The sequence below is a fragment of the Anabrus simplex genome, chromosome 3, assembly GCF_040414725.1.
Source record: "Anabrus simplex isolate iqAnaSimp1 chromosome 3, ASM4041472v1, whole genome shotgun sequence".
Lineage (NCBI taxonomy): Eukaryota > Metazoa > Arthropoda > Insecta > Orthoptera > Tettigoniidae > Anabrus > Anabrus simplex.
In genome coordinates, this window is record NC_090267.1 from 346,315,903 (window position 1) to 346,336,272 (window position 20,370).

Genomic DNA, 20,370 nt, shown 5'->3' on the forward strand with positions numbered 1-20,370 from the left:
TCCATTTCATTCGCCAAGTTGTTTCCAAGGAGTCCCTCGACTGTCAAATGGTAGTGGGACTCCATTACTCTCATAGGTCCGAAGATTCCTTAAAACGTTCTGAGCATGGTCACTAAAAATTCTGTGAAACAGGGCGCTACTCTTACTTACACGTAGTGCAAGTGAGGAAGTACGTCAATTGTGGGATAGAAAACTAAACATGGAGCAAGAATAAGGCTGGATGTGCCGAAACCATGCAAAGGAGTGAAATAAAACCTTCAGTTTCGACATCTTCTCAGCCAATATCCCACACAGTTTCAGGTGATATATCGCTGCACTAAGTAGACGAGTATTGGGTGCTGTTAAAAGACTAATAGTTCCAGGCACAGAAACATTGAAATTATAATATATGCTTAATGGAAGTGGTTTGATAGTATTTGTTCTTTCAGGAACAAAACATGTCATTCTGTTGTGAAATATTTCACTTTCCAGATATATTGTAGTATTTTCCTAATCCTGTATTAGTTTTGACTGATGGAAAAATGTAAAATGTTATATACATTACTTTGAAAAAGAAAATAGCTTTCACTTTAACAAACAAAAATCCAAATAAATTGCTTTTTATCATCAATCACAGTTCTTCTGTATCCATTTCTTCCCAGCTTCATCAGGAGGGCAGGCATCATCACGCCTTCCTTTTCGTAGTACCTGTCTCAAGTTTTGGTTAAGATGCACGTGACCCTAAAAAAGTAGCCATTGTTTGCAAAGCAATGTTATATTGTAACTTGCAGATAAAATTGTTCAACGCTGATTTTGAAAACATTTCTCTGCATGTTTTCTTGTGATATCTTTTACTATACCTTATTGAACAAATTGTGTTTTATTTTCAGGGTGAAACTTCTCCTGTGATGTATGTTAAGCGAGGGACAAGAACTAGAAGAGTTTGACATATTCTTCCGGTACGATCAGCTGTTTTTAGAAGAGTTACATCACAAGTGTTTCTATAAGGAAGGATTGCTCTCCTAAACCTAAGTTGCTAATGACTGGGCGGTGCAGAATAAGTGGGCTACTGTCAGCTACCTTACTTATAGTCCACCCACCATTGAACTGTTGCATCCTGATACCTAATTGGATAAGTTATTTATTCCGTAGTAAGTTAGGCAGACTTTGAGACAGTCCATGTGGAGTTGGCAATAGTTCTTTGTGAAAACCACTGCATCTATGTACTGTAGAGACTTGACTAGCATACTGCCATATTGCTGACTGCAAAGAGACTAAAATGAACTCACAGTATTTGTTATTGTAGTGCACATTCAATGCAAATGGCAGTTGGTTTACCTTTAGAACGTTAAAAAGGAGATATAAATAATACAAGATGTATAGTGTTTTTTTCAAAACAACTGAGTATTGCAAACATGTTAGTACTGAGTATCTACTCTACGCCGTGACTACTAGACCAAATCTTCATAGACACACTTAGATGTTCTTTTTTCTTTTAATATTTCAAAACTTTTGCCTGTCTCAAATTCTATTGACTCACATGTAAGTACTAATAATTTTTAAGTTGTATCTGCAATGTGATAATTGTAAATATTTTATAGAAGTGATGTACAAATATTGAAATTTTATTATGATTGTATTTTCTTTTTTTATGTGTAAATATCTTGAACTGTGACATTCTCTTCCAAGATTCTGTAGCTTAAATAAAACTCTTTTATTTTTATGAAGTTTATATTTTGTTCTGTTACAAGCCAGAGGATTGATTTGTGTTCTGTTTAAGGTACTTATAATATCTGACCTATTATGAACATAATGTGATTGTAATGTACTTTCTCAGTTACAAATTAGAAATACTGTTTTGTTGTATATAGGATCTGGTGAGTCCTTGTTTGAAATTATTTACTCTGTCTGAAATCTGTAAACATTATTTTTGACATTGAAGCTCTTCATACCTGCTTATAGCACAAGAAGTTAAGTAAGACCCTGGAATCCAAACAATATAAGTGCTAGTTCCATCTGATGTAGAGAGCAGAAAGAGTATGTGAGTGTACACAGTGGACATGTTATTGCTCTCTCTCTCGCTCTCCCTTTGCTAAGAGCAACTTTTTAACATTGCCATTATTTAACACACCAAGATAATATACTTCAGATAGGATAAAAGATTATATTCCAACAAAGACGTCGGCAGAAATCACACATTCGATACAGTGCAACGCTCGGCATTCAAGAGCCGGCAGCACTGACTGTTTAGGCCTGGTTCCCACCAGCACACAACTCTGTATTTGCCAAGCCATGCATAGGGACAAAGCACGGAGCTAGAGCACTTCAGTGCTGGCTTAACGGAAATCTCTCCTGAGAGAGCTAAGCGAGCTCTGATCCTGTCACTATTCAGCAACAATGGGCGATCTTCACTTCGATTGGCTCGTGATAGGTCACTCCCATGTACAGATTAGAAAGCTTGCATGACTAGGGAGAGAAAGGTAGGAAGAAGTTGTTTGAAGTTAACATTTCTTTGGGGTTTCACTTGGAGTTGCCAAGCTCTAAGAATATATCTGGTTCTCTGCATATCCAAGTTTCATGTTAACAATCATTTTATCATTCCTCTTATTGTAGATACATCCTTTCTTTAATGACCACATCTCATTATAATCTCTAGTTAAGGACACTGGTGTATTTCTATCCTCCTTGAAACTTCAGTAAAATAGAAATTTTCAACCCGAGCGAGTAGCTGCATAGTTTTGGGTTGCGTAATTGTCACCTTAAAATCGTGAGATAATGGGTTCAATCCCTACAAACAGCATTTCTAAAGGTGGTTTTCTGTGGTTTCTTATTTTCACACCAGGCAAATGCTGTACCTTAAGGCCATGGTCACTTCCTTGCCAGTCCTGGCCCTTTCCTATCCAATTCTTCCTGTAAGACCTATCTGTGTGCCAAATAAATAGCAGGAAAAAAAATTGTTTCAAGCATCCAAACAATAAACTTCTGGTCATTTCTATAGTTAAATCTTGGCAATAAACTTGTTGAGCAAAGAACGTCATTTTTACGGTTAAAGGCTTGAACAGTAATGTCAGACATGTTGAAATTGGTATTGAAATGTACTCTTGAGCCAAAGTTTGATGGGTGGGGACTAAATTTGCTTCCCATAAAAGGACCAAAGAAGCAGCCCTGTTTAGCAGTTCACCATCAGTAAACATGGGATCAACTAAGAATTGTTACTATATATAAAAAAATGGAACACTGGTGATACAAGCGGGCCACGTAACGTAAGTTAATTTTCATTCTTCATAACTTAATCCAAATGTTGTTCCTGTTTTTCACCATTTTTCAACATTAATTCAATTTGTATGATCCATTTTACAGACTAAATATCAGATGACTCAACTCCAGTAATGTTTACGTATACCAGCCCATGTTGGAACACAACAATTAAGCCAATGTTATACAAATACCAGTTAAACCACGCTAAAGGACAACAAAAACCTTGAAACAGAAAGACCTACAGCTCAAGACTGTTTTAACGATCAACATTTCACAGTTGTTGAACTTTCATCATGCTTTTTGAAAAACCTTTTTAACTAACAATTCATTTTGTGTGTTCCTATGAATTTTAATTTATACATATCTTACTGAGGATGGCACAATGCCGGGTTGAAACATGTCTGTGTGCGAAGTTTTGCCTAATTGGACATAAAATATACAGTATTGACTAGGAGGATTAAAATAGTTTTGTACAATTTTGTAAGAAGTCAAAAATAGAAAGATAGGAAAGAAGGATAGGATCATACGTTGAGAAAAATCACAATGTAAGGTCAATTTAAGTGAAGGAAACAAACAGATAGGAGAGACAAGTACAAACATAAATCCACATATAGTTATATTAATGCTTTTCAACTTGTAAAATAATTGGATATACATGTTTTTATTCACTTGTGTATATACATGGTCTCTTTTAAACCCAAATCGTCCAGCAGCGTTTCTATTCTCCAAGACCTAAGCAGCTGTACGCCGGGGGCGCGCGCGCATAGTTCTTGACCTTGCAAGGAGCGTGCACATGTTCTACCTATAAACAATAGCCAGTCTTAATCTCAGGTGTTAACATGGTGAGACAGTTATCATTGCATTACTGTGTTTTCGGATGTAAAAATTATTTTAAGTAAAAGTCGGCTCGACAGGGACATGATACATTTGTTCAGGAATTTCCTGGTGAAGTGCCTGCCACCTTCATGAGCACAGATTCACGTAATTGTAAATAAATTTAAAACTACTGTCTCAGTGCTCAATAAAAAAAAAACTGAGCACACACAAACAGTTCTATCAGAGGAAAAGCTAGATGACATTGGTGCGAATCTTGAACGGTCACCAAATAAATAGCTCACAAAATTAGCGCAACAAGTACGGGTTTCGGTCTCTTCTGCACACAGAGCTATAAAGCTGTTACACATCAAACCATACAGGTTTACACAGGCCCATTGTTTAAAACCTGGTGATCCAGCCATGCAAGAGAGATATTGCGATTGGTATTGTGCATCATTGAATGATCATTTCTTTGATCCCCAGCTTGTGTTCTTTTCGAATGAGGTCTGGTTTCATCTTAATGGTCGTGTGAGCAGTCATACCTCTTGCTATTGGTGTGCAGAAAATCCTAATTGTGTTTATGTAGTCCCCCTCATTATGAAGGATGACATGTCCAGCACCTTTTATAAGGTGAGATTTCATGTAAAATTGTATACGTGCCGCACGCAACGTAAGTTGGGCTGATGCAGCTGCTGTAGCGCAGAGTACAAACACTGCGCTCGGTCTGGGTTTATAAGTGTGACTTTTTAGCGATAGATTTGTGTACAGGTTTGAGGAGTAAGGAGGGAGCTCTCCCGGTTCCGTTAGTACCACCAACTGAATGGAAATGAAATCTGAATTGAATCGATAATATGATCGATCGATATGAATTTTCTAAACATTTGTTATCTTAAGCCATCAACTGTGTCAAACACACATTATATAACATTTCTCGATGTGAATCTTATTCCTAGAGTGAATTCTATAGTTTGGCTTTGCTGTGTAAATAACAACAGTACTAGTAAGTCAAGTGTACGCCAGATGTCGCACAGCAATGCATAAGCGATTCATAGTTCGTGTTTCAAAGGTTGCCAAACCGAATCTCGAAGATTGCCGAGGTCGACCGATACAGCACTAGGGTGTAAATCTATCGCTAAAAAGCGTGCAGATAATATGTGTACATAGCTGTGTTTATGATGTTTTGAATTCCTCAGGTCTGTATTATGACTGTCAGATAAACATCCAGATACATTGGCTGCAGTTTTGCAATCTGGAAGATAAATATTTGTGTACTACCAATGGATTTTATCTTTGATATTGTTATGCAGATTAGTAACATTTTTATTGCTTTGGCAATAGGGTCACTGAAAATTTTAATGAAAGTTAGCATAGTGGTGTACCGGTTCCCTGGTGTTTTGTTTTAAAGGTTGGTATTGTGTCGTAGAAGGCAATGGCATTTTAAATTGCAGTTCTTCTATATGTCTGCACTCGTAGGTTAGTCTTGAAGGAGCGTTTTTGGCCAGGCAGAGAACTCTTTCTACCGTAGTTAGGTTATCCTTCGAAAGGTGTTCCCTGATAATGTCTAAGGCATATGTCATGATGGAGTCTGTTTGTACTTAGGAATTTTTTTCTGTTAGCAGCATGTAAGTTATTAGGAATGCTCTGCCATCTGCTGAATATATTTGGAAGCTGGGAAAGGTTAGAGAATCAGAGTATCTAGCAGGGAATAGTATTCTTCCATGATCAGAGGAAGTGTATACTCTCTGGCTTGACAGGTAGCAATCAAATATGGCTGCATGCAATGACATTACTTAGGATAAAAATCACTATATCAGAATATATGGGTATTAATGAAAGTGTTAGTCACTTGGTAACCTGCTAATAATACTGAATGTATTGCTGGTTAGGGCAAGCCTTTGCCTGCAATTATTGGAGTGATCATTTAATGATTTGATTTTATAATTACTTAAAGTTGTCTGAACTTGGAGACCTGTCAATGTCTCATGGATCACTGGCAGGTAATTCTGGAGAGGATAAAACTAAAATGAAGCAGATCGGTCTGGTAAAATGGACGGACGAATTTGCCAAAGCTGGTTTTAGTAAACTCTTTTAATATATAGATTTTAGTTTCCAAGACAATGTTAGAGTAGGAACTGGATAGCATTTATCTCACTTTTGAATAAATACTTAGTAGTAAGGTACGACGTCAAAGAAATATAACATTCTTACAAGGGAACGGTACGAAGTCGGAAGGCGAATTTTGATTTGATTTTTACATATTCGTGAAGGTCTTTTTAAGCTGAAACAGGTAGTGTAAGTCTAATTTTTCGCTGGTCTTTGTTAAGGGGGCATTTGGGGGCTCGAAGTTGGCGGTGCGCGCCCTGAATTGTTCAGTACATGCTGGCACACGTCAGCGCTCACGGCCAGCGGCTGCCCTGCCTCGCCTTCCCTCTCCACTTCGGTTCCCTCTGTCCCCCACTACATACGGCTGCCAACAGTTGAGACAACGAGTCCTATTCTATTCGGTCAAGTTCTCCACGACTAATGGCTATTCCACATACAGGACATCGCATTGGATTCTTTACTTTGTTATGGCCGCTTGCAATATTATTGCAGCTCTTATTAATGCCTACGGTGTTAATATTCAGGAATCTACAGAGCTTTCTGATGAAGAGCAAATCATGTATAAACAAATAAAGACAACGTTTGATGCAATTTTGGAGGGAAAATGCGAATTTATTCAGGAGTAAGAAGCCGTTTTCGTTGATTCAGAAAACGAAGATGGCGTTGAGGAGGGGACAACAACACCGAAAAAATACAAACACGGTGATGAGTTTAACGAAGATAACAAGTCTTGTGATGGCCGAGGAAGGCCCTGTAAGTCAGCGGAAGATTATGATTCCGAATCATTGTTGGACATGTATGGAAAATTAAAGGAACGAGGACCTATGTACGCCGTACGGAAGTATAAGAAGACTCGGAGACAAATTTATGGAATCGTCAACCACGTTTAACATAACGGAGAAATTAGGAAATGTGCGATGGTTCGAGCTTATGTGAAAGAAGAGTCCACCAAGGCAAGGATGCGTTATTTATATGTCACAAAATCGGACATTGAGCGTTGGATTGGTGAGGGTAGGGAGTTTTTTTTTCCCAAACACTCTCTCCAAAGCGAGTCATACTTGACAAACCTTAAAAGGCGTTTGAAAATTCGGTTCCGAAAAGTAACCAAACGTTTAAAACAGACGAGAAAGTACGACACGAAGTGGCTAAAATGTTTGTAACATTCATTAATGAATTGCAAGAAAAGAAAGAGATCCTGGATGCCAATATCTGGAATTGGGACCAGTCCCGAGTTGAGTACGAAATGGCAACACAGAGAAGTTATGATTTTCGTGGTGTGAAAGACGTTCTTGCTACTCTTGTTTGCCGAAATAGTTTTACGCACTCCCACACAGTGCAATATCACATTTCTAAAGCCGGAGAAATGAGACATTTGTTCTTGATCGTTTTCCAAGAAATTAATGGAAAGTTTGGACCTAGAGTACAAGAAAGTATCAAAGCCTACATGAATGCCGTTAAATATGTCGTAATTGATTGTTCATCTTCCGGAAAAATGGGGAAAGGGCATGTACGTGACTGATTTCAAAACGTTTTCCATCCGCAATTACAGGAAGACGGAAGAAATCCTCTTCTCATAGATTCATTCAGTACCGAGCTCGATAGCTGCAGTCATTTGAGTGCGGCCAGTATCCAGTAATCGGGAGATAGTGAGTTCGAGCCCCACTGTCGGCAGCGCTGAAGATGGTTTTCCGTGGTTTCCCATTTTCACACCAGGCAAATGCCGGGGCTGTACCTTAATTAAGGCCTTTCCTCTCCCATCGTCGCCCATAAGACATACCTGTGTCGGTGCGACGTAAAGCAAATAGCAAAAAAAAAAAAAGATTCATTCAGTGGCCAGGGCAAAAATGCACAACTTGAATCCCTGACGAACAAACATGTACAAATTAAATACATACCGAAAGGAACTACGTGTCTTTGACAGCCGTGTAATCTTGGACTCTTCCGACAACTAAAATGTTTAGTCCATCGAATGGAAAACATTTGCCGGGTAAGGAATTTACACGGCCAGTCAAAATTAAAACCCAAAAACAGACTTTTCATTAAAACTAGTCAAATACTAGTGCATAACCAATTACAAGGTGATTGTTTTGTACCAATGCTGAAATATGCTTGGAAAGCGGGTGGTTATTCCAGTACTGACAATATACCACAATTTCATACAGTCTCACAAACGAATTTTCATGATTTGACTGATACAAAGTGTGCTGGAAATGATTGTACCAATTTTCCATTTATAAGGTGCGCACATTGCTGTCTTGGGGCTGGGTTATTCACATTTTGTGTTAGATTTTCACTATCATGCCATGAACAATGGACCAATGCCAGACTGTGTTAGAATAAAGTCATTTCTTAACACTTTGAATGTCATGATGATGTAGATGATATTTGATTATGTATTATTTGTATGTTAAGTAGTGATTTGTAAACAATTTTTATTGTTTATTTATTCCGTAATGAATTCATCTTTGTAAATAAAATGTCCCAGCTAACGTCAGTCTTCACCCGCAATCCCCTGTTTACAACTGTAGGCAGCCGTATGTGGTGGGGAAGAGAGGAGAACCAAAGGAGTGGAGAGGGAAGGCGAGGCAAGACAGCCGCTGGCTGTGAGCGCTGATGTGTGCCGGCATGTACTGTACAATTCATTGCGCGCACCGCCAACTTTGAGCTCCCAAATGGCCCCTTAAAAAGGACCAGCGAAAAATTAGACTTCCACTGCCTGTTTCAGCTTAAAAAGACCTTCACAAATATGTAAAAATCAAATAGAAATTCGCCGTCCGACTTTGTACCGTTCCCTCGTTAGTGTCTCCATTCGACGGGCGAATCACCATGAACAAAGTCTTATACGCTCGCTCCATATCAGCGCTCTGGAGAGGTTTGGAATTGAATCCAGACTTTTGGTATGCACTAGAGTGATTAGGAATTGTATACTACCACCTGTAGTAGCCTGCCTACCAACATTTAGATAGTAAAAAGAAGTATTCTACCCGTGGGACTCAAACCGGTAAAATGCTGTCTGACAGTGTAGCGAGCATGGCTACCAAATAATCTTGTCAGTATGACGCTTGCGTGCAAGTTACATAGTTAGTGGGTACAGCTTATTAGCTTGGAAAGTTATTTAAAAACTCTGATAGCTGGACAGCGTGACATATTTTATAAATATACGTATAAATTTATTTTTCATATAGCATCATGCAGATTCGTCACAATGTGCAGCCATCTTGATTCTTTCAACGGAGTCTGAAATAAGAGCTTCAGCTACCACTCCATCCTTGGCATAGCTAAATTAGAAAATATTCTTCCAGTCTGCATTAAACTAAAGTCGTAGTATGCATTTTCAACCTAACTTCTGGATGAATGTGCAAGCTACCTCGTAAATTTAAACCGTGCATTTATCTGGCGGTCATAATACAGGCCCGAAATCGTTCAACCTTCCTTCCTAGCTGATATTCCTGTACTCATTAAATTTTCTTTCTTTTCAAATAACATAATATTGTTGATTTTCTCAAGTACAGTAGTATTCTATAAAATTATGAATGTATGCACATTTTGAGTTGTTTTATACAAAGCATTGTTAGTTTTATGTCTGTAAAATGTTTGAGCTGCTTTTTTTTTTTTTTTCTTTGAGGAGAGTCCCATCTCCTGGGACCTTCTCAATTATGCTAAGTGACCTTGCATTTATTAATGTAAAATTTTGTATAAAAACATCACATTGATACAAAACAACTGTTGTTTTGTCAGAAATTGTATTTGCTTTGAATACAGGATGTTTGTTAATTATGAGGCTTGAAATTATTTCAATTATTGTGTGTGTATATATATATATATATATAAATCGGGTGGTCCACCAACCCCTTCCGATCCATTTTTATGCATCCCTTCACATTTACTACAATTATATCATCTGATGGCCAGGCAGGCATCAATTTTTGGAAGTGAGACTGTCTCTCATAGTGCATTGGCACTGCTAGTGGCTTCAAGTAGCCTATGCAGTGGCCTCCACGATATGCACTAGCCTTGCGTCTTGGTAGGTGTGCTAAGGACCAACTGATGAGCCCAACTTAGCACATGAGGGTGAAACGCAGGCAACCAAGAATGAGTTAGCTGGAAAATTTATAATGTCCAATAACGGACCATTATATTGGTATTATAAATTTACTCCTTCAGGACAAATATTTCATGTTCCCTATGGGAATCAACATCTATATCACATACACAGTACTCGCAAGTATAGCAATCAAAATAAATTCCAAGGTGTCAGCAGAATAGCGCAGAGATTATTTTCTGGACCTTTACCCAGGAGGTATACCGTGGTAAGTGCATAAAAGAAAAAGGGGAGAGGAAGCAGGGATAGCAAAAACAGCCCAAACAACATGGTTTAAATCACAAGATGTATTACAAGACCACCAGAAGGAAAGATTTTTACAATCAAGAACACCTTTGATAAATGAAAATAACAGTAACTACAACGTTTAGGTGTGTAAGCAAGAATGGAAAGTTTACATGGAACTTCACAAGGGAAAGTAGATTTTGAGATTGTAACAAGAATTTTCTAAATTCTTTGGCAATAGAAAAAGAATTTTAAAGGACGATGATCAGACTATGAGTAGACCTAATCATAACCCTATTAACAAGACAAAATATGTACATTTGGGGAAACACATTATAGAATGACTGGAAATAGCATATCTTATGGACAATACCAAAGGGATCTAACAATAATATTTTTTACATTAAAAGAGAGAAAGCACCATAATTATTCACCATGTGAGAAAAGGTCAACCAAGAGTATAGGCCACTATTACAATTAAAGACGTAAAATTTGCGAAAATAGAAAGGAAGTCAATGGAACAGAAAAAAATACACAAGGAGGGGGAAAAGAATGCAGGGTTAAAGGAAATGGCGAGGGTGAGAGAGGGTAAAAAAACCAGGGTGCTGTGTCTATTTCCGTATTAATAAAATCACGCACACATAGGGCGTACACAATGTTCCGCGTCAATGGTAGAGTTCGCCGAAGCACAAGTCCTTTTGCACAAGATTCTGTCCAAGCCTGAAGAATTTGTTTAACAAGCGACTTGAAGTGCCCAGAATGGGCCGAAGTTCAAAAAAAAAAAAAAAGAGTATGCTAAGGCCTGAAGGGCTAAGGGATAAAAAAAATCAAAAGTATTAAGATATCATAAATTACAAGTCTGCTCACCCTGCACAAAGATGATATGATGTGACGTAGAATAGAATGTTTAAAATCGCCACGGGCCAGCCGTGCGAAAGAGTTCCTGCTCCCACTGCTTTACATGTACAATGAATACCTGACCGCCGATGGAAAGGCAGCGGCAAGTTATATAGCGGAGCGAAGCGTAATCTGGAATATACGAGAAACAGGTGACGTAATCAAGAGCTGGCGAGGAAGGCGAGACAGCACACAGTCGCTGGTGAGGCGGGTGAGCAGACAGAGGCACAATTTGTGGGAATGTTTATGGCAGCACGACGCCAAAGTATGCAGAAGGTAAGATGAACATAGTAGCCATAATTTAGGGAGCACGTAACAAAATTCAACTGCCATGACAATTTTCTGACAGATTTTTTTTTTTACTTTTTGATGGACAAAGACGAGAAATTAAACCAAAATATCATTGAAAGTTGTTTTTTGTACATATATTTCATAATAGCGGACGACAGTGTACTTCAAGTTAACCACGGTCACATCATTAAGTGGAGTGTGCCTTGTGCTGTTCTTCCAATGAAAAAATGATTTTACGGTTTTTATTTTGCCTTCAAACCGCTTCACATCTGGATTTCCACTCGTAAACAAGGTATGTGGTATATTTAGGCATATTTTCATGGTTTTAGTAAATTTCCCAAAATTTTGCATGCAATTTTATTTTCTTTGCCACCTTTGGCCATAAATGACCGCTGCCCATGAAAGGTTAATGCCAGTATTTTTCACAGACTGATTTATTTGGCCCTGAAAAGGGCCGCTGGTATGGAGCTGGGTTGATAGAGACTAGGAAATGTGGCATGATTTAAGTTATCCACGTCATTTAACGCAGCACCTGTTTGAACTGATGACCTCCGTGGTTGATACAGAGCTGCGCGTTATGGTGTAAGGACCGTCTGGCCTGTTGCAAAATCAGTGGCAAAACGGATCGGCATGCCTCAGTGATGATCTGTCTTAAGGTGACATGGACTGGCCGGCTCTTGTGCATACACCAGTTGTTTTACATGGTCCCACAGGAAAAAAACAGGGGTGTAAGATCGGGCGATCTGGGGGACCAGAGGACAGGTCCTCCCCTTTCTATCCATTTATCAAGATATGTCGTATAGAGATGGTTCCGGATGACCACTGCCGTGTGCGGTGAAGCTTCGTCATGTTGAAACCACATCCTGCAGCGGTCAAGGAGTGGCACGTGTTCCAAAAATGGTGGTTATTCATCTTGGAGAAACCGCAGATAGCGTTAGATGGCCCTCAAAGAAATGTGGACCGATGAGGTGATCACCCATGAATCCACACCATACATTCGTGCCCCACTGTACCTGAAAAGCTGTAGTTGTTCCCAATGGAGATTATCCACACTCCAGTAATGCATATTATGTTGATTAATGATTCCATTGTTGTGGAATCGTGCTTCGTTCGTACGTAAGAGAGTTACTAGAAAAGCAGGATCAATGTCCACATGCTGTAAGATCCATTGACAGAACGCCACCCAGGCATCGAAATAATGACCCTGTAGTTCCTGGTGTAAGTACAGATGGTATGGGTGAAACGGGTGGATATGCAATATCCTCATAACAAGCGCTCGGCTGATGTTCATCTCCTGTGCAATGGCCCATGTTCTAGTATGAGGGTTTTGCCGGATAGCGTCAAACACAACCTCTTCTTTGTCAGCAGACGTCACTGGATGATCTCTAACACTCCGAAATGCCATGCCCGTCGGTTGTCATCTATCCAGATAGAGTTCTTGGTACAGGCGTTGTGCCTAGTATGCATTCTGTCTAGCTTCTCCATAGATAAGTATTATATCCACATACTCGTTGCTGGAATACATCTCGAGGCAGTGAATAAACTTTGTGTTGTGAATTGCTTCCAAGGAGGGGAGTTCGCACAGCTACATACTGCACCCATTGAACATCAGCGGTAGAACGTTGACACCTCAGGTGTGTTCAGTAAGGATTTAGCAAGCCTATAATATGAAGCGTGTTTTTTAAGTAAGGTCCGTTTTGTTGTCGCTTGGTTTCTTGGCTTACGCTGCGTGAACCGTCAACGATAGACCCCGAGTGTAAGCGTAAGAATTGTAGAGCATAGAAACCTCTACACAAAAAGTCTGCGATGGTATATACCTATTTCGAGCCGGTTGCCCTCTAGAAGCGATTTTGTTATAGTCCGCAGTAAAGAAAAATAACTCCTTAAGATTAAATATATATTTCGATATTATCCTCGAACTCCTCATCGAAATAAATTGTTTGACCTCCTCCACTAGTTCATAAGGATTACAATAACCTTGTCAGGACATTATTTACATGAATGGTTCAGAAGTTATGACCATTTTAGACTGTAGTGGTAATTCGTTCCCTGTTGGCTGCTAGCAAGTTGTCTCTACCTCGCCGCTTGGAGCGCTGTAGTCGCTTCGGATGAAAAATATCATCAGAGCTTCGCGACTGTATATATTAGACTGTGATTTCACTATAACTAACACACACCAAAACTACAACTCTAATCCCAACACAATATCTACAATATATGAAAATGAAAACCTACATCCTGTTTTCCACTCATTGACCGGGTCAGGGATGTAATAAATGAATCATATATAGGCTAGTAGTACAATGGGGTTGCCAGTCTCAAAGTGATTAATGAACGACTGGTACATGCTATGAAATGAGAATGGAGAGTGTCGCTGGAATGAAAGATGTCAGGGAAAACCGGAGTACCCGGAGAAAAACCTGTCCTGCCTCCGCTTTGTCCAGCACAAATCTCACATCGAAGGACCGGGATTTGAACCACGGTATCCAGCGGTTAGAGGCCGACGCGCTGCCGTCTGAGCCACGGAGGCTATCTACAATATATATATTACAATATTTACAAAATTAGAGAACATGAGAAATGACAGTTATGCTCAAATGCAATCACATATCCGTAGCTTTACTAGATGAATATCCGCGCCATTCAAACACAAGTGGATGACCTGGGATGAACGTCATCGAATGTTCAGGAATAATCTCGAAGAATGATCCATAGTCGACGTGAATAAACGTGAAAAATGATTAAAGTAATGACAATATCGGAGAACTCTGAATATAATATCACTGAACACAAATATATCAAAGACATAGTCAAAATCGTGGACACGCAGTCTAGAATTGTCTCATAGCATAAGAAGATCCTAAATATTCCTATAATCATCTATAATTTGCATGCACAACAAACAATCTTCAAATTATCATGACATGACTCTACTCTCAAAAATTATACCAATACATCCATTATACAACAATCACATTTTATCTTGAAGACATGGTTCTAACACTATCAATAATGAAATATAATATGCCCTATTAAACATTGTAATACATTTGTGATCCGCCTTGGATGTCACGAATTCCAAATATGATCTCACGCAACATACCCTACGCATACACAATCCTCAAATAATACATTTGGACTCTCAAAGATCCAACCTATCTTCTGGTTTCCGTGTCACAAGTTAAGAGTATCTCCTGAATCGTTTAGAAGTTAGCTGGTTTGATTCAAAAGAATGGAATCATTTCTATCACTTGAGTTTTAACGTAATCCCTCTCAATTTACATTCAGAACATACATGATCATAAATCACAATTTGGTTTAATATGATGACTCCAAACACGATAAAATCGTAAGTTACTCTTGCGAAGATCCTGACACATTTCCTCACAAGTTGCGCCTATATTCAGCTAATGGAGTGAAAATCATACAAATTACCATCAAATTATTTGCCATACAGGAATAATTTAAGAAAATGAAATAGAAACACACATGAATAATCATTATCATCATGACGGTGTGTTATACCAATCACTAAATCATCCAAATTTGCTTGACAGAAATAGAAATACAGGAGGACCGTATATTGAAACTACTGCATAGCAAAATATGAGAACTACTTGACTACACCTTTGTACAAGGCCATTTAATAACTATATATACATTAACTAATTCACTACTGAACAGATATTTACTGCAATATTTGAGTCAACTTCGCTTTCGGTATCTTCTTCAAACTGGATGCTGTTTAATTGTCCCCAATGCTACGATTATGGCTGGCATTCTCTCATCTGAACGTTGTCGGCAATGGTCTCAGGGCTTAATTTCTCATGATGAAACTAATATCACACACGGTACTGGGTGATGTCTCCATGTCGAATTCGTGGTTAGACTCCTCTTGATTCAAAGCTGAAACTTGTACAAAGATTATTAATAATGTTGCCAACTCGCAGATTCCTCACAATATTATCAGTGAACATGTACTTAAGCATTCTCGATCAACTTGACATCTGTTAACTATTGGGCTCGTTATCAATAAAAATGGCTAAAGTGACAAGTCTCCAAGAACACGAGGTTATTCATAAGCAAGACTGTTGCTTTCCAACATCAGCTGGGAGAATGGAGATTGAATGTAGACTGACAACTGGTGAATGATCCAATGACTGACTGTATGCTAACAGCTAGCAAGTAGGTGACCTCGTCGAACCTCTGCACATCTCACTCGCACATACCGGAAGTATTACCAAATTCAAGACACAATTTTATTATCACACAAAATTCACTCCACATGACGTGCGTCTCTGTAATATCAAGATCACTGATAATAAGATGTACTATATTTTATTATTAGGAGAATGAGCATCATCATCTAATTGCCATATTTATTTTATAACAGCACTCGCCTGCTATATTTGACATAGTCGGTAACATGTCTGTCATCGATCTCGTAACTTCGCTGGCACTCTTCTCTTTTTTCTTTATCTTTCTTTTCAAAAAACAGGTTTATGAATTAGCAAAGTTAAAAAAGTAATGCATAAATGAAAGATTAAGCCTTTTCACAGCATTCCATTTCACATCTTTGATTATATGTCTAATTTCAGTTTTAAAATAATAACCTGTTAAATAATTCAAATCACATCAAAATCTCTTTATTTGCTAATGAGGTGTCTACCTCGGTGGCAAATGGTACACTAAAATACATTATTGTCAAGCACTAAATATTAAATTAACAAGAGAAGAAAATTTTCCTATAATACAATATTATACAATTTACACTAACAATGTTTTCTATTAAACACACAGCTCATCCTTAATAAATTTATATTGTTTACAAAATTCTACTTATAATATCTCCTGTAATACTTACAAATATAGTCAACTGATATACAGTATGTGGAATTACTTCAAATGATACTATACAACTGGTATAAGATTAATGTTTACATTGCATTTATTTACTTTTTTTTTTTTTTTACCCATTCTGGAACCTAAGTAGCATAACGACCTGCTGCGTCTTAACCAGAGCCCCTTTTGCCACCACTTTTAAGAGTTCCTCAAGGGCCTTCACAGCTACCGTAGCGGTCCCAGGGCCCTCGAAGTTCCCACTGTACTTCACCCCTACAGGCAGTCCCGTACTTTGGCTGTCCAAAGTCCTTAGACCAGGGGATGGAATTAATTTATTCACACACATTTTTTTATTTACAATAACCTGCACTGGTCGAATGCCCTCTAACACTTCATTTATTTTCTCTTTTGCTGTTTATTCTCTTCTTGAATATCTGTACAGATTTTGGAAAAGGATCAAACACTACCCCTGGTAAACTGTTCCACTCCTTCACACCCTTCCCAATAAATGAAAATTTACCCCAATCACTTCTGCTAAAATTCCTTCTAATTTTATATTTGTGGTCAGTCCTGCCGATATAATTATTTTCCAACTGAAGCCTCTCACGGATCTCTCTCCATGCTTCTTCTCTTGTATAGGCTCTATATAATCCTATAAGTCTAGTTTTCTCCCTTCTCTTACTTAAAGTTTCCCACCCAAATTCCTTTAACATTTCTGATACACTACTCTTTCTCCTGAAATCCCCTGTTACAAATCTTGCTGCTTTCCTCTGCACACTATCTATTTCTTTTATTAGGTATTCTTGGTGAGGATCCCAAACACTGTTTGCATATTCCAATAATGGACGAACCATACTCAAGCAACTTTTTTCTTTCAATTCTTTGTTGCGTCCTTTAAGTAGCCTCATTATGACATGTAACGATCTGTATGCTTTCCCAACAATGTCATCAACATGACCCTTCCAGTGCAAATTACTTTCAAATCTCTCACCTAAGTATTTGCACTTGCCATCTTTTAAAATAACTACCTCATCCAAAGTATATTCAAATTAGTTTTAAAGCTCCTGTTTGTACAAGTTGTAACAGGTGATTTGCCTCCATTAACCTTCATATTATTTTCTTCAACCCATTGTTGGATACTTTCAAGGTCCCTTTGTAATTCTGAACAATCTTCAATGTTGTTTATTTCCCTATAAACAATTATGTCATCTGCATACAATCTTATTTTTGATGTTATATTGTTCCCTAAATCATTTGCGTATATTAAGAAAAGTAACGGACAATTATACTACCCTCTGCAACTCCCTTCCATACTTTCTCTTCCTGCGATACATTATTTCCTACTTTGACTTTCTGAACCCTTGAATTTAGAAATGTTTTTATCCAACGTGTAACCCTTACGTCCAATCCTATTCCCTCCAATTAATTTAATAATATTCCATGTTCCACTCTATCAAAGGCTTTGGAAAGATCTATGGCTATGCAATCTAACTGACCTCCTGAATCCAATTGATCTGATATGTCCCGCTGAAATCCCACCAGTTGTGCCTCACAAGAAAATTTCTTTCTAAATCCATACTGGCTCCTCATGAACCAATTTTTATCATCACATATCCCTCTGATGTACTTCGATATTAAACTCTCCAGTATTTTAAAAACTATACTGGTCAGGCTGATTGGTCTGTAGTTCTCTGGTTTCCTTTTATCACCCTTTCCTTTATAAATTGGTATTATTATAGATTCCTTCCATTCCTTTGGTATTACACTATTATTTATGACATAGTCAAAGAGAAATTTTTAAATAAGGCACTATGTACCACCCCATTGTCTTTAATACCTCCCCAGTAATTTGATCACTTCCTGCTGCTTATCCTTGCTGAAGCAGTTGGATTTCTCTGAAAATATCTTCATTTGTGAATGAGAAGCTTCTTGTTTCCCTCTATGTCTCTCCCTCTCTATCTTCTGTTTCGGTTTCCAACTCCTGACAATCATCTACTGCATCTCTGAATTCCCTACTAAATAGGTTTGCTTTCTCAGTATCTGTTAAATAGTGTTCACCCCCTTCTCCCACCATTGTAGGAATTTGGATTCCTTTTCCTTTTTGATTCCTGATATATGAATACAGCTTTTTCCATTTCCCTTTGTGGCCATTACCCTCTTGAAGTATGCCATTCATATAATTATCTTTTGCTTCATTTTTCACTCTATTCAGTTCCCTCATTAGCTGTTCTCTAGTTTATCTACTCTCCCTACCCTCTTTGATTTTCCTGTTTACTATTCTACATTTTCTTTTTAATTTTCTTATTTCCCTTGTATAATAAACAAGGTCTGAGGTCATTTTACCCTTCTTAACAGGTACAAATCTCTTCTCTCCTTCCCAAATGATTCCTTTAAATTTAGCCCAAAGTGTAACCACATTACTCCCTTCACTTATCCAACAACTGAATTGTGATTTAAGGTAAGTCCCAAATTCATCAACTTTAGTTTTTCTGTACAATTTCTTGTCTTGTGTAACCCTCTTATTAAACCTTTTTGGTACGAGTCCTACATCCATTATTACAGCCTTATGGTCTCCTATTCCTTCAATTACCTCAGTTTTATCAACAATTTCCCATGGTTTAACCAAGAATACATCTAGTAAGTTATTGAGACGAGTCGGTACTTCTACTACTTGTGTAAATCCTCCCTCCCAAATTAACTTATTTGCCAGTTTCGGTTCATGGGCTTCGCTTGCAGCTCCATTTCATTCAACTTCAGGCAAATTTAGATCTCCACCAATTATTACCATATCATTATTATTGTTTTTATGAGTATAATCTATTATTTTCTCAAAGATTTCCATGTTTCTTTCCTCTCTTCCTGGCCTGTATGTTCCTATAATTCCCACCTCCTTCATATTATCACAAACTAATTTTATCCCTAATATTTCATCCCTTTCATCGGTAAACCTTTCACGTGAACAGTAAGTTTCCTTCACCAGAATAAACATCCTCCCCTCCCTTTTTATCTCCTCGGTCTCTACGATAGACTGTGTACCCTTCTGGAAATACTTCTCTATTACCCACCCCTTCTTTCAACCACGATTCCACTCCTATCACCACATCAGTCTCATAAGATTCCATCAATGTACCGAATTTTAATTGTTTATTTACTACACTTTGACAGTTTACCAAGAGCAATCTCAGACCCCCTTCCTCCCTAAAATTTGACTACTTTCAATTGGGTAACTTGAAATTCCTTACAATCCTGAGTTTCTTTTTCTAGTTGACTGAGCCAGCTTGAAGTACAGCTGGCTCTTTCTACTAGTTTTCCTGGTCAGTATTATAACTCAAGGGAGTTGCCTGTTTTACAGTACATATCTTAAGATTAATAAAATCTAGAACAATATTTGCTATCTTTCGTTTACCTGAATTGTTTAGATGGAGGCCATGTTTTGTATAACAGTATCTCTCAAAACTGCTGCATTCAATAACCTGAGTATTCCGAAAATGTTTACAAATTTTAACAATATCTGTATTGACGTTGTCCACTTCAATGTTCACACACGAGTCTCTACTCAAATCATGCCTGTGGGGCACGTTCACTACAAAAACGTTAGTGTAGGTCAGCTTCCCTAGTGTATGTTTAAGTTGTGATCTTACATTCTTGGCGTCGTCGTGAGCTACGTCGTTCATCCCACCGATGATAAGCACTGCATTGCCGCTCCCGAAGTTCCTAGTTGCTGCTTCTATTTTTTCCAGAACACTGCTGATAGAAGCTCCTGGATATATTTCTCCGGTTGCTGCTATATTCTCGTCGTTAATCACTCCCGCAATTCCCCTTCCTTGGCTATCACCAAACACAGCTACCTTCCCTGA

At 38.2% G+C, this 20,370-nt stretch overlaps 1 protein-coding gene across 1 annotated transcript in view; it reads left to right on the top strand.

Annotated features, from left to right (window-relative positions):
* Positions 1-1,735, top strand: part of LOC136866805 (kinesin-like protein KIF20A) — a 430,278-nt gene extending 428,543 nt beyond the window's left edge. The window contains exon 29 of the mRNA XM_068226714.1: positions 870-1,735. Within this exon, the coding sequence (XP_068082815.1) occupies positions 870-926 (57 nt within the window). The 3' untranslated portion in view covers positions 927-1,735. The remainder of the gene's footprint in view (positions 1-869) is intronic.
* The last annotated feature ends 18,635 nt before the right edge of the window (positions 1,736-20,370 follow it).